Here is a 12,819-nt window from a genome sequence, read left to right on the forward strand (position 1 = left end):
CAGTACAGTACACGCCAGGGATGCTTCAACGCACCTTCAGTCTCTCAAGTCGGAAATTCAAGCCAACTCCGGTTACAGACCAAGTACTATTGTTAGACTGCTTGTTATGTTCTCAAGGTTACTTGAGGAGGTGTTGAGTACTGGAGCCGGCCTCCATATGTCCTTTTCTTGTCTTGTTCTTTCTTGTTGCCCTCATTCAAGGGTACAGATAGCAAGGAGCGGGTTTGTGCTCCGAGCAGAGAAACAACTATGGAGAATAATGAACATTTGGCACGCAAAATGGGTGAGTTAAAAAATGCTGACTGCTAGAAAAGAGAGTAAACTTATTGTAGGCTTGAGAGCGTTGTGTAAATGTGAAGAGAAAGGCATTAACTGTAGTTACATGCAAACAAAATAATGTTTCCTTGTGATGCTGATTGTGTTTTATTTGGAGTTTTAGAAAAACTTTATTTTAAAAAGTTTTTAATTGACTGGCATTCTGTCTTAAAAAGGCAGATTTTATTTAGCTGTGCCCTGATTGAAAAATGGTTTATTGGTTTGATGTTAATGTTCCCAGATATTTAATATTCCTTGTTGTTTCTTTGTGGAGGAATGGCAATCCTTCTACATTGGTTCATGGGCCTGTAAGGTCCTGAGGTACTGGAGCTTATGAGAAATCTCATTGCACTGAACTTGAATCGCTTTTTTTCTTTTGTGTCTTGGGTGCCTCATCTTGCTTAGATTAGATTATATTAGATTAGATTATTAGCATGTCATGTAAGATTAATGTGATAAAATAGCTGTTAGCGGCCGCTCATAAGTGATTAAGTTCAGATATTAAATAATATAGACTTTATTCATAGTTCGCTGGGCTCTCATCTCACATGGGTCTTCTCAGATCTTCTCCATTGTTGCAGTGCGGAGACATCGATCCATTTTTACAGAGTATAATTATAGACTAACCTACCATAGTGCTCCTCTCTGATATCAATTTAAAATCTAATTGCATGAAGACAATGAGGGACCTTTAATATCCATAAAATGTTTATCAGACATGTCCAAAAGTCGAATCTGGTCTGCACCTATGTTATCATATAAATTGTTTACCTATTGAACCCATGTCACGTGAGCTTTTCCATCATTAATGCATCCATCTTTCACGATTCAAAGTTCATGCTTGCTGTGGATGAGGCAGCAAGTTGACTAGACCTCCGACTCAGCGGCAGTCGCACATGCGTACGTAGATCAAACGTAGATCAATCTATCCTGCAGGACTTATCATATTAATATTTATCATATTAGAATGAATACCCAAGTGGTTGACTGTTGACTGTAAAGTTGTCATGCTTCACACCACCTAGATACTCCCGGATCCATTTAACAATTACATATTGTAATCTATAATCAATCTTTCATCATTCAGGGAGGTGAGAAAAGACAAACATGTGAGATGCATAAACTTTATTCTACTTCAGAACACACTTAGGGAGGCATCCTTGACAGAGTGCCTCAGAAGCAAGCATTGGATGAGGCTGAGAGCTCTACTCCTCATCATGTCCTTTCTGAAAGAAGAGTGCAACGTTGATAGTGAACAGTGTCCCATCGGCTGTCAGAAACATTTCCAGCATACATGGATAACTGACCTTCGACCCGATGTCGCGACTCTTGGCCCGCAGCTTGTTGACCTGCGACTCAGCAATGTCTGCTCGCTCTTCAGCTTCATCAAGCTCATGTTGAAGCTTGCGGAACTTGGTCAGGTTGCTGTTCGCTTGCTCCTCCTATTAAATGAAACCGTAGTCAGTCAATATCTTGAGTTTGGCATTTCTGGCATTTGTGATGTGGCGAACTCACAGCCTCCTCTGCAGATCTCTTATAGGATTTGACTTTTAGCTGTAGCTTGTCAACCAGATCTTGCAGACGGGCAAGATTCTTCCGATCCTCTTCTGTCTATTAAGGGAAACAAATCATAGAGCACTTTTGCTTCCTGTTTTATATATTTACTTTTTATCAGCGACAGTACCTGGTAAGTCAGCTCCTTAATTCTTCTCTCGTATTTTCTTATCCCCTTTACAGCATCACTTGACTTCCTTTGTTCACCCTCAAGTTCGTTTTCTAGTTCCTTGATCTGTCAGAAGAACAGATGCAACTGTTCATGACACAGTTTTCACGTTATTGCACACATTTCTGGCCCTCTCTTCTTACCCTGGCCTCGAGCTTCTGGAGCTGCTTCTTTCCTCCCTTCATGGCGATCTGCTCAGCTTCGTCCAGACGGTGCTGCAGGTCTTTGATGGTTTGCTCCATGTTCTTCTTCATGCGCTCCAGGTGAGCGCTGGTGTCCTGCTCTTTCTTCAGCTCCTCAGCCATCATGGCAGCATCAGTGATGGCCTTTTTGGCCTTCTCCTCTGCGTTTCTACACTCCTGGACTGCATCTTCAACCTCAGTCTGAAGCTGGGATACATCAGCCTCCAGCTTCTTCTTTTGATTCAGAAGACTGGTGTTCTGGTGACATGTTACCAAAGTAATTTAGAATTCTGCCAGTTAAATTTGCTGATTGTTTTTCTCAAGTATTACCTGTGAGTGCAGTAGCTGCACTCTTTCGCTGACGTCCAGCAGCTCTTGTTCAGCAAGTTTGCGGCTTCTCTCATTTTGCTCAAGAGCAGAGCGAAGCTCCTCAACCTCCGCTTGAAGCAGGTTGTTGCGTCTCTCAACCATGGCAGTGTTCTCCTTCAGATCATCATTTGCCCGAATGGACTCATCCAGTTGAAGCTGAGAATCCTGAAAAGAATTTGTGGTGCACCTTTTACCCGGCTTCCTCCTAATGTTGTCATTGTTATGGTTAAACTTGTACCTTCAGGTGAGCATGAACAGATTTCAGTTGCTTTTGAGCCTCAGCTGCCTGCCTGTTAGCTTGGCTCAACTGGATCTCCATCTCATTCAGGTCTCCTTCCATCTTCTTCTTCAAACGAAGGGCCTCATTCCTGCTACGAGTCTCAGCCTCCAGAGAGCTCTGCAGGGTATCTACTACTCTCTGTTGATTCCTCTTTGACTGCTCCATCTCTTCATCTTTCTCCGCAATTTTGCGCTCCATGTCTGCTTTGACTTGGTTGAACTCAAGTTGTGCTCTCAGGATTTTCCCTTCTTCATGCTCCAGCGAGGCCTTAAATGAAAGGTTGTTTACTGGTTTCGAAGGTAGACAGAATGTACAATAACCGTCAAGTCTCACCTCAGCCTCCTCCAGAGCCGTTTGAATCTCCGACTTCTCTTGCTCCAACTGCTTCCGGATTTTCTCCAGTTCATGGATGCTCTTTCCTCCCTCACCAATTTGTTCAGTGAGGTCAGATATTTCCTCTAAAGGAGACAAACAAAAATGAATAAAAGATCTCTGAACCATTATCAAATTGTCTTCCCAGTAAGTTATTGTCTGACCTTGTAAGTTTTTATTTTCTCTTTTCAGGGTTTCCAGATGTTCGAGGGATTCTTCATAAGAGTTTTTAAGTTTAAAAAGCTCTGTACTGAGGGATCTTGCATCTTTCTGTGATCCTTCTAACTCTGTCTGAGACTCCTCATACTTCTGTTTCCATTCTGCCAAAATCTGACAAATGCATTTTGTTTGCTTAGATTTTTTTCATGGAGTGATTTGATGCATCTACAATTCAAACCTTGTCAAAGTTTCTTTGCTTCTTGTCCAGGGCAGCAGCAGCAGCATTAGATCTCTCCACATCGACCATGAGATCTTCGATCTCATTCTGCAGTCTGTGTTTGGTCTTCTCCAGAGAAGAGCATTTAGCATTGACTGCCTCGACAGCCTCCTCAGCCTCCTGCAGACGCAGGGCCAGCTTCTTTCTGTGACAGTCAAATAGAGTGGTTTTAGAAATGTCATTGAATCTGTATTTCACTATAATAGCTTACTTGGCTTCCTCCAGTTCCTCGGTCCTCTGGATAGCATCAGTTTCATACTTAGTCCTCCACTGAGCCACCTCAGAGTTAGCCTTGGACATGCCACGCTGCAGCTCACATTTGGCTTCTTGTTCTTCCTCGTACTGCTCTCTGAGCAGGTCACAGTCATGACGGGCCGACTGAACTGCATGTGCTAGTGCATTCTTGGCCTGGAATGATAATTCGTTTTAAACCTGTGCATTTCTTCCCATGACGTACCTAAGAAGCTACCTTCACTTCCTCCTCCAGCTGTCTTTTAATGTCTTCGATCTGCTGAGTGTAGGATTGTTTTCCTCTGGTCAGTTGGGACACCAGGGAGTCCTTCTCCTCCAGCTGCCGAGCCAGCTCCCCTTTTTTGAGAGAAAAAACTGGTGTCAGTCACCTTTAAAAGACGCTCTTTCTGAGAACACATCACCATTTTCAGTTTGCAGTTTGGCCTTCTGCATGGAGAAGTCATTGATGGTGCGCTGCCCTTCTTCTGCTTTCGTCTTATATTCGTTCATCTGGTCTTCCAGACTACGACACATTTTCTCCAAATTATTCTGAAAAGAAAGTTTCTCTCATTCCATGGCCAGCATTTGGTGAAAAAAAGATTCTCAAATTCACCTTTGACTTCACAACATGTTCCATGTTGGAAACCACGTCATCCAGTTCCAGTCGGAGCTCGCTCTTCTCCTTCTCCAGTTTCTGCTTGACTCTCTGCAGGTTATCGATCTGCTCTCCGAGGTCCGCCACACTGTCGGCCTGTTTCTTCCTCAGTGTCGCAGCAGTGGACTCGTGCTGCAGAGTGGCCTCTTCGAGGTCTCTGCGCAGCTTCTGGAACTCGGCCTCCCTCTTCTTGTTCATCTCAATCTGAGCAGATGTTGCTCCGCCAGCCTCCTCCAGACGCTCACTGATCTCTTCAAGCTCCCTTGCCAAGTCAGCTCTCTGCTTCTCCACTTTGGCTCGGGCAGCTCGCTCTGCCTCCAGCTCTTCCTCCAGCTCCTCGATGCGAGCCTGCTCCAAAACACACTGTGTTCTCACAGAATCCTACCATTGTGCAACTTCTTATTTCCATTGAACACTACCTGCAACTCCTTCAACTTTTTCTGGAGCTGGGCACTCATGACCTGCTCATCTTCTATTTTACCATTTAGTTGGCTGATTTCGAAATCTTTCCTGTTAATCAAGATTTATTTCATGTTAAAACACTTTATTTATTCAATATTATATATATGTTTTTCAGTACTTCTTCAGCCTCTCTTCCAGCTGCTGTTTGTCATTTTCCAGGTCCATGACACTTTCATGAGCCAGTTTCAAGTCGCCTTCAAGCTTTCTCTTTGCCCTTTCAAGATCCATCCTCACTTTTTTCTCTTGCTCAAGGGATCCTTCCAGCTGTGCAGGAAAGGGGGAACAATATTTAAATGGCACTAGTTCACTGTTATATTTGTATTTTGTTCACACACATCATCGACTTGCTGTTCCAGCTTGGTCTTGGCCTTGGTCAGAGTGTTGACTTTGTCTTCTTCACTCTGCAGGTCATCCAGTGTTTGCTGGTGGGCTTCCTGTAATGCTTTCTTCTCCTTGGTCAGCTTGGCAATGATCTCATCCAGAGCTGCCATCTCCTCAGTCAGGTTTTTAACCTGTAATATATCAGAGAAGCATCAACTTCTGTCACAATGAATTATGAATACATTCTTAATCAAACAATGACTTACCTTATTCTCAGTGGCATGCTTCTCTTTTTCCACTTTTGCCAAAGTTAACTCCAAATCATCAATGTCCTTCTTTAGCTCAGAACATTCATCCTCCAGCTTTCTCTTTTTTGCGGTCAGCTCTGCATTCATTTCTTCTTCATCCTCCAGTCTCTCAGTGAGCTCTTTAATTTTGGCCTCCAGCTGTATTTTGCTCTTGATCAGACCTTCACATCTCTCCTCTGCATCCCCAAGATTATCTTGTTCCTGTTTTGATAAACAGAACTTATTTTTTCTGACTCCATCTTGATTGATGCTCCACAGATGTCAGTGAACTTACAGCTTGAACTTGGAGCTGCAGGTCGTTCTTCTCTTGGAGAAGTGTGACCATTTTTTCTTCCAGTTCCTTTTTTCTGGCTTCTGATTTTGCAAAAGCTTCTTTAAGCTTTGCAAACTCTTCTTTCATGTTTGCCATTTCCTTTTCAGTTTCTGCAGACTTCAATAAAGGTTTGATTTTGAAGTACATCTTCATCCAGGGCCAATTTTTGACCCCCATGAAAGCTCGGATGTTCCACTGGATCACAAGTAGTGCGTCCCTAAAGATTACAGAACAGATTAGATTCACATTCTTCTTTTTTTAATTGCATTGTTTTATGGTACATTGTGTTTATCTAAATAGAATGTCACACCTTCTTTCAACAATCTTCTGGAATTCAATTCTTGCTAGTAGACCTCTTGACCGGGCTTGGATGCCTGTGATGATAAGTGCTAATCTATCGTCTCGCATCTCTTCTAGCTGTCCCAGCAGCCCAGCTTTGAAGAACACCTTTTAAAGAAAAAAAAAACTTGCATTCCAAATAGATTTTCATTGTTTCAGAAAATTACTGACCTTGGTGTGTCCCAGCTTGTACTGGTTGTGATCTATATCTAGCGATCCTAGTAACTTCTCTGCTGCTTTTTTGTTATCAATAAATTGTCCCTCAGGGATGGCATTGGGGTTTAATATGCGGTACCTTTGTCAGAGAGAAAAAATATTGCTGTTTTTCTGACTACTGTTTTTGTTTTATGTAAAGAGTCTTGACACTACTAACCTCTGTTTGAAATCTCCATAGAGGATCCTGTTTGGGAAGCCCTTCCTGCAGATCCTGATGCCTTCCAGCACACCGTTGCAGCGCAGCTGGTGCATCACCAGAGGGTTCTCCATGGCCCCAGGAGTCTTGGTCTCATTGGGGATGATGCAGCGGACAAAGTGAGGGTGAGTTGACCTCAAGTTGGTCATCAGCTTGTTCAGGTTCTCCTGCAAGGGTGGAATGTTAATACAAAGAATGAGCATGTTAAGTTTATTCACATATCATGATTATATTTAGTACCTCATTTCATTTATTGAGGACATTTTCATTTATTGAAAGCAGTTATCCTACCCTGTGCAAAGCTGATACTGTTTGGAAGGATGAGCCTTTCTTCTTGCTTCCACCCCCTTTACCCTTTCCTCCAGACTCTTGGGCTGAGATTACATGAATATTATATTTACATTGAGCTGTCTTGGTGATAAATTTGATTTGTCAATGATCTATACCTGAATCAGATCCTGCGTACCCTGCAAAAAGTATAGCTAGGAGTTTCAGGTTTGACTTCTGGAAAAGTCCAACAACCGTCTCGTTCAGAGGATCCTTGTTCTTCACCAGCCAGTTGTTGATGTTGTAATCAACAGTGCCAGCATAGTGAACAAGAGAGAAATGAGCCTCTGGTTTTCCTTTTACAATTCTAGGTTTCTGGAAGTTTCCAGATTTCCCCAGATGGTTGTCGTAGAGCTTTGCTTTGAAAGTGGCATCACTGGCTTTTGGGAACATGCACTCCTCTTCAAGGATGGACATGATACCCATGGGCTGTAAAAAAAAAAATGGTCATGTTGGTATGTGACCTCTCATTAGAACTTATCCCTGACATGAAAAACAAACCTTCTCAATGAGGTCAATACAGGCCTGCAAATCCATGCCAAAGTCAATAAATTCCCATTCAATTCCCTCTTTCTTGTACTCTTCCTGCTCCAGCACAAACATGTGGTGGTTGAAAAACTGTTGCAGTTTTTCATTAGTGAAGTTGATGCACAGCTGCTCGAAGGTGTTGAACTGGGATAGGCAAGTTGAAGAAGTACAATTAATTAGCTGTGGGAAAAAAAACATTTTAAAATTTTTATTTTAATTACTCACATCGAAGATCTCAAATCCGGCAATGTCCAGTACTCCAATGAAGTATTGGCGAGGTTGTTTGGTGTCTAGCGATTGGTTAATACGAACCACCATCCATAGAAACATCTTCTCGTACACTGACTTGGACAGTGCACCGATTGCATAGTAAACCTTCAAAGAAAATAACAGTGAAGTATAAATTAAGTAAAAAAAGAAAAGAAACTCCAGAGAATGTAATAAGGTTGTCACCTGAGCAACATTCTGTCCTTTTGTGACCCATTCATTTCCTACTTTGACTCTTGGGTGACAGAGACCTTTGATGAGGTCTGCGGAATTCAGGCCCATCAGATATGCGACTTTGTCAGCATCTATGGAGCAAAGGATTAGAGTCCATCTTGAATCTGCGCAGGCTATATATCTGGCTTGACTCTTAGTTCAAACACTACATCAGGTAGTCATTTATTTCAGTCAAAAAGGTCTAAATATTCAACATCCGAGTGTGTCTTGCAATCTTGAATGTCACACTCTTACCCTCAGTGCCATCAGCCTCAGCCTGCTCCTCCCTCTGCTTCTGCTTGAACTTCATGTTACCATAGTGCATGATGGCACCAGTCAGCTTGTAAATGCTGTTTTTCTCCTCTTGAGTAAAGCCCAACACATCAAATGCATCCTGGATTGAAACACACACTATGTTTTGCTCTGATCCAGTTTCTTTTTGCTTGTTAAGTGATAATGACTTACATCCGTTGCTATCAACTCATCTGCATCATTGATTGAAGCCACTGTTGTCTCTCCTTGGGAGATGAAGGCGTAGTCGTAGGGGTTGTTTGTGATCAACAACATCTCTGAAATAGTGTTTCACATACAGATATTGGTCATATCTCCAACACAGTCGATGCTAATGTAAATACACACACTTCTTATACAAACTGTAAATACCTAGAAGTTCAGGCTTTTGTTGGGACAATATCTGGTAGAAAATGTGGTAGTCTCTCTCAGCCTTGAGCTGGTAGGTCACCCGAGACTTTTCCAGGAGGTCTAACACACGTAAAATGATAGAACCCATTTGTAAATGATGAGACACACAGCAAACAGTTTAGTGATACATGAATAAGGCAACTTACAGGTCTCAATGTCAGCAGAGGCAAGCTTTCCTCGGTTGTCAAAGTGGATTCTGATGAATTTGCCCTAGGAGAAAACCTCATTTAAGAATGCTCTCTTCAGTCTTTACTCATAATAACGTACAAATCTTGAGGAGTTGTCATTCCTGATGGTCTTGGCGTTGCCAAAAGCCTCCAGGGCAGGGTTGGCCTGGATGATTTGATCTTCCAGGGTACCCTAAACAAAATGCGGGTGACATTATTTTGCTGGGAATGTATCGTAATCGTGTGCTAAACAGACCTTTTTCTCGACAACATTGTCTTTCTTTCCTCCGCTGGGAACCGCAGCGATGCTGGCAAAGTATTGAATGACACGCTTGGTGTTGACAGTCTTTCCAGCACCGGATTCTCCACTACAGAGGAAGGCACTTAGTGTTAGTTCTGGGGGATTCTGAACCACCACTATTGCAAAGAATTAGGTCAACATCTTTTCTTACGTGATTAAGATGGATTGGTTTTCCCTGTCTGTTGATCAAAGGTCAATGAAAATGAGGCCCTTATAGAGACAGCAAAATACTGAGATGTATGTTGTACCTGCCAGCATGTACTGGTAGGCGTTGTCAGAGATGGAGAAGATGTGAGGAGGAGCTTCACTCCTCTTCTTTCCTCTGTAGGCGACGACCACCTCTTGGTTGTAGACTGGCAGCCACTTGTAGGGGTTGACAGTCACACAGAAAAGCCCAGAATAGGTCTGCAATAGACAGTGCATTGTGGATCAAATTTAAATTTTCTCACTGGTGTCAAACTAAATGCCTCACATAGATCATCCATGCGGCGTAACGCTCTTTGAGGTTAAACAGCACAGCGGGCTCATGGAGGAATGTAAACATGGCCATGTCTTCAATTTTATCAAACTTGGGCGGGTTTTGGGGGTGAACGTCACAGTCCTTGACAGTCACTGTCTACAGAGAGAACAAATAGCATTTTTATTTTTGGTCTTTCTTGACTATTCATCAAGTAGAGCAAAATATGTTGATGCGTTTACCTTCCCATACTCGGTCTGAACAGTGACTTTGTCGCCGTCTCGAGTGGTAACAGATGCCTTGACATATTCCACCTCAGGGTCTGGAACAAAACATTCCTTTTTCATGTCAAATGGACGCGTCTGGGCTTCGAGACGCTCCTTGTCCGACTTCCTCAGATATGGGGCAGCTGGCCCAAACTCTGCCATTGCTGCGTCACCCATGTTTTCCTATTAAGGAAAAAGAAAGTTGGGAATTAACATCCTTTTCAGTTGAAAGACTCAAAAATTCTCTATTTTAAATAGAAGAAAAATATACACCTTTGCTACTGTTTGTTACTGTTTAAGTTCTTTAAGTACTCACAAATCTAGTTTATATTGAATGCAAAACTCTGCAATTGTTCCTCCAGTTCTTACCTTTATTGATCAACCTTTGTCAAGTGAAATGATGGATCCAGTCGTTGACCTCCGGCTTTGTCCCATTAATAAAGGTTGCTACTCCTCCTAATATGGGTGTGGATATTAGAGATATTGCATCTCACAAAAAAACACTTTCCAAATTAGGTAGAGCATACGGTTGCTATTTGCTGCCCTCACCTTGTGGACAATAAATGAATTAGCCAGCCTGGGAAAAGGGAGGTGGAGGGGGCTTGGGTCACACTGAAGTGAAGTCCGTCAGCTACTTCATTGTTCTTAGGCATCAATTGTTGGCCAGTAAATGAGAAGGATGGTTTATAAGCATCATAATAATAATAATAATATTACATATTATGTTGTAGAATATGTAATCATATGTTAAATGTTGAATTTCCCCAGTGTGAGACAGATAAATGACATATTATCTATTCAAATCTAATGGGGCCAAGTTTTGTTTCGTAGATAACAAATCTTTATATTAATTTTCATCATTACTGTTACATGCTCAAAAAATAATTGTTTTCTCCTCATTATTTTTACAACTTCTAATTTTCCCAAAGAAGACAATGCTCATATGTGTCAGAAGTTCGTGGATTTGAGTTCAAAAATAGTGTGTCAAGTGATAGTGTGGAAAATACATTTCAAGAGGGAGAGCGAAGTGCAGCAGCTGTCAGGACACAAGACAAGTCCAAGGTCACAGCTGCGACATGTCTTTGTTATCAGTCAGCACTGAAACCAAGCCTTTAGCCTGGCAATACTTTTTTTTTCTCTAAATCGATCCTTTTTATTCACCCATCACATCGCTCTGTAAAGGGGCTCTTTTCACCTTTATAAGTATAATTATATACAAGTGTACGTCCAGCGTCCATCCTCTTTTGTGTATCATTCGATTTCAAATCACCCTTAAATAAAAGGACCCTAAAAGCCTCTATGGCGTCCTGCCAAGAACTTCTGTCACAAGTGTCCTTTTCTCGCTGCTGACGACGAGCCATTGTATTCTTCTCTTTGTCGTTGAGCACAAAGATAACTTGTGAAATTCCTCCTGGCTGCCTTTGGAGGCCTGGTAAGTCACGGGCAAGCTTGTGACGCATGTAGTCCAGCAAGGTTAAAGAAATTGCATGTGTACTTGCTGCTGGGTACAAGAGACCAGCTGGCTGATCAGAGGTTATTATTTAGATTTCAAAATGGTCTTTTCTTGAGGAATAAAAGAGAAGCATAAATCCAGATCTTGTGATCACCCTAAAACTGGTCTGCTCTCCTCGAGTCAGTATTACATCCTTCCCCTGTGGTACCTTTGTTTTGGAATTCTCCTTCATTGCTTAGCACTTCATCTATTCCAGGCATGAACTCTGCCCTCTATCCACATTCCCAGCTGTCCAAAAGACCTTGCAAGTTAACCCTGACTTCCAAAGAACATATGAACACACAAGGGAAGGTGTGAGGCACCTTGACTCACTTAAGTTTTGAAACCAGAGCTGCTCTATTGTTAGTGTCTGTTCTGCATAATTGGAAAAGGTCACTTCCAAGAGGGAGTTGAGTTCTATTGAGAACTGACTGAAGTATATTTTTCGCCTGTCTTCTGCAGGTTCATACAGACGTAGGATGTAGGTCTGGACTCAAGCATTTTCATCAACTCGCTCCACATTAAAATGAAGGTAATGATCCAAATTTCTTTACTGACTGGCACAGAGATTGCAGGGATTATCGTATATCCTCAGGTGAAATGTTGCTTTCATAATCTACTACATCATAACTTGCAGTGACAATCAGAACATTCTGCTTCTCATGTATCTCCGACCCCTTGCTCTCAGACCCCTTGCTGTGTCTTAATTTTACAGGACCCTTCCGATCCTCACTCGGCATGGGGATCACCACAAATGAGAAGGTTAGAATCTGTTTTTTTTCGATAGAATACCAAGAAACGCAGCAGGGAAGAAAGCATAATATTATTTCACAGTGCCAGTGGGCTGTTTTCGATTTTTAACAGGAAACAAAATCTCATTTGTTTCCAGTGTTTCATTTGCTTATTCTGAAAAAAAGGAAGGAAAGGAAACTGCAATCCAGCTAACACTGTCAAACATGGGAGTAAATGTGAGTTTATTATTGTCATTACCCACATTTAGACATGTTGTACTTAAGTACTGGAAATCTTGACAACCTTCCAAATGTTTCAAAGTTGATTTGTTGATATATGTTTTTTAATAGTGTTTTGTTGATAACTTATGTTTAAAACTCAATACATTTGTATGAATGAGGTTCACTCGACCTCGGGATCTAAATTATATAACTCAGGCATGATGTCTGCGAGCTCTCATTTGATCAGGATTCAGTTGATGTAGCCGAATTTAGCAAGCGCTTCATGGCTGGTGTCTTATGACTGTTTATTTATTGTTGTCGCCCTCTACCGGGGCTCTGTTGAAACAACACGACCTGCAAGTCTGTTTTGATTGACAAGCAGGTGCTTTTATGATTCAGCTTCATTGACTTTATTAAGCGAATGGTGA

The 12,819-nt window shown here is 41.9% G+C and overlaps 1 protein-coding gene and 1 long non-coding RNA gene across 15 annotated transcripts in view; one reads left to right on the forward strand and one right to left on the reverse strand.

Moving 5' to 3' along the window:
• The window catches only part of LOC128769140 (uncharacterized), a 57,694-nt gene that overhangs the window by 1,057 nt on the left and 43,818 nt on the right, over nt 1–12,819 (forward strand). For 8 of the 13 annotated variants that reach the window (XR_008416346.1, XR_008416353.1, XR_008416349.1 and 5 more), the window contains exons 3-7: nt 202–283; nt 6,701–6,843; nt 11,901–11,970; nt 12,154–12,200; nt 12,328–12,406. This is a non-coding gene — a long non-coding RNA (uncharacterized LOC128769140). Of the gene's footprint in view, nt 1–201; nt 284–6,700; nt 6,844–11,900; nt 12,201–12,327; nt 12,407–12,819 lie in introns of all 13 variants that reach the window. The other 5 variants (XR_008416347.1, XR_008416351.1, XR_008416357.1 and 2 more) reach the window with 4 other exon arrangements.
• LOC128769135 (myosin-7-like) lies at nt 1,414–10,428 on the reverse strand. 2 transcript variants are annotated; one of them, XM_053882478.1, is made up of 38 exons: nt 10,316–10,428; nt 9,923–10,129; nt 9,696–9,839; nt 9,472–9,628; nt 9,375–9,402; nt 9,179–9,290; nt 9,023–9,115; nt 8,902–8,965; nt 8,717–8,815; nt 8,519–8,622; nt 8,309–8,447; nt 8,027–8,145; nt 7,799–7,948; nt 7,547–7,717; nt 7,165–7,474; nt 7,010–7,092; nt 6,680–6,885; nt 6,478–6,601; nt 6,278–6,414; nt 5,929–6,184; nt 5,613–5,855; nt 5,361–5,537; nt 5,144–5,289; nt 4,983–5,073; nt 4,522–4,911; nt 4,331–4,457; nt 4,147–4,265; nt 3,889–4,085; nt 3,639–3,822; nt 3,406–3,571; nt 3,203–3,327; nt 2,828–3,136; nt 2,551–2,754; nt 2,182–2,478; nt 2,000–2,104; nt 1,831–1,926; nt 1,623–1,757; nt 1,414–1,541 (listed from the first exon to the last, which is right to left on the reverse strand). In XM_053882478.1, the coding sequence occupies exons 2-38, from the start codon at nt 10,121–10,123 to the stop codon at nt 1,521–1,523; spliced, it is 5,829 nt and encodes a 1,942-aa protein (XP_053738453.1). In that variant the 5' UTR covers nt 10,124–10,129; nt 10,316–10,428; the 3' UTR covers nt 1,414–1,520. The 2 variants fall into 2 exon arrangements, with proteins under 2 accessions (XP_053738453.1, XP_053738452.1); XM_053882477.1 differs by having other exon boundaries at nt 1,506–1,757.

This window comes from Synchiropus splendidus, chromosome 13 (genome assembly GCF_027744825.2).
Source record: "Synchiropus splendidus isolate RoL2022-P1 chromosome 13, RoL_Sspl_1.0, whole genome shotgun sequence".
Taxonomy (NCBI): Eukaryota; Metazoa; Chordata; class Actinopteri; order Syngnathiformes; family Callionymidae; genus Synchiropus; species Synchiropus splendidus.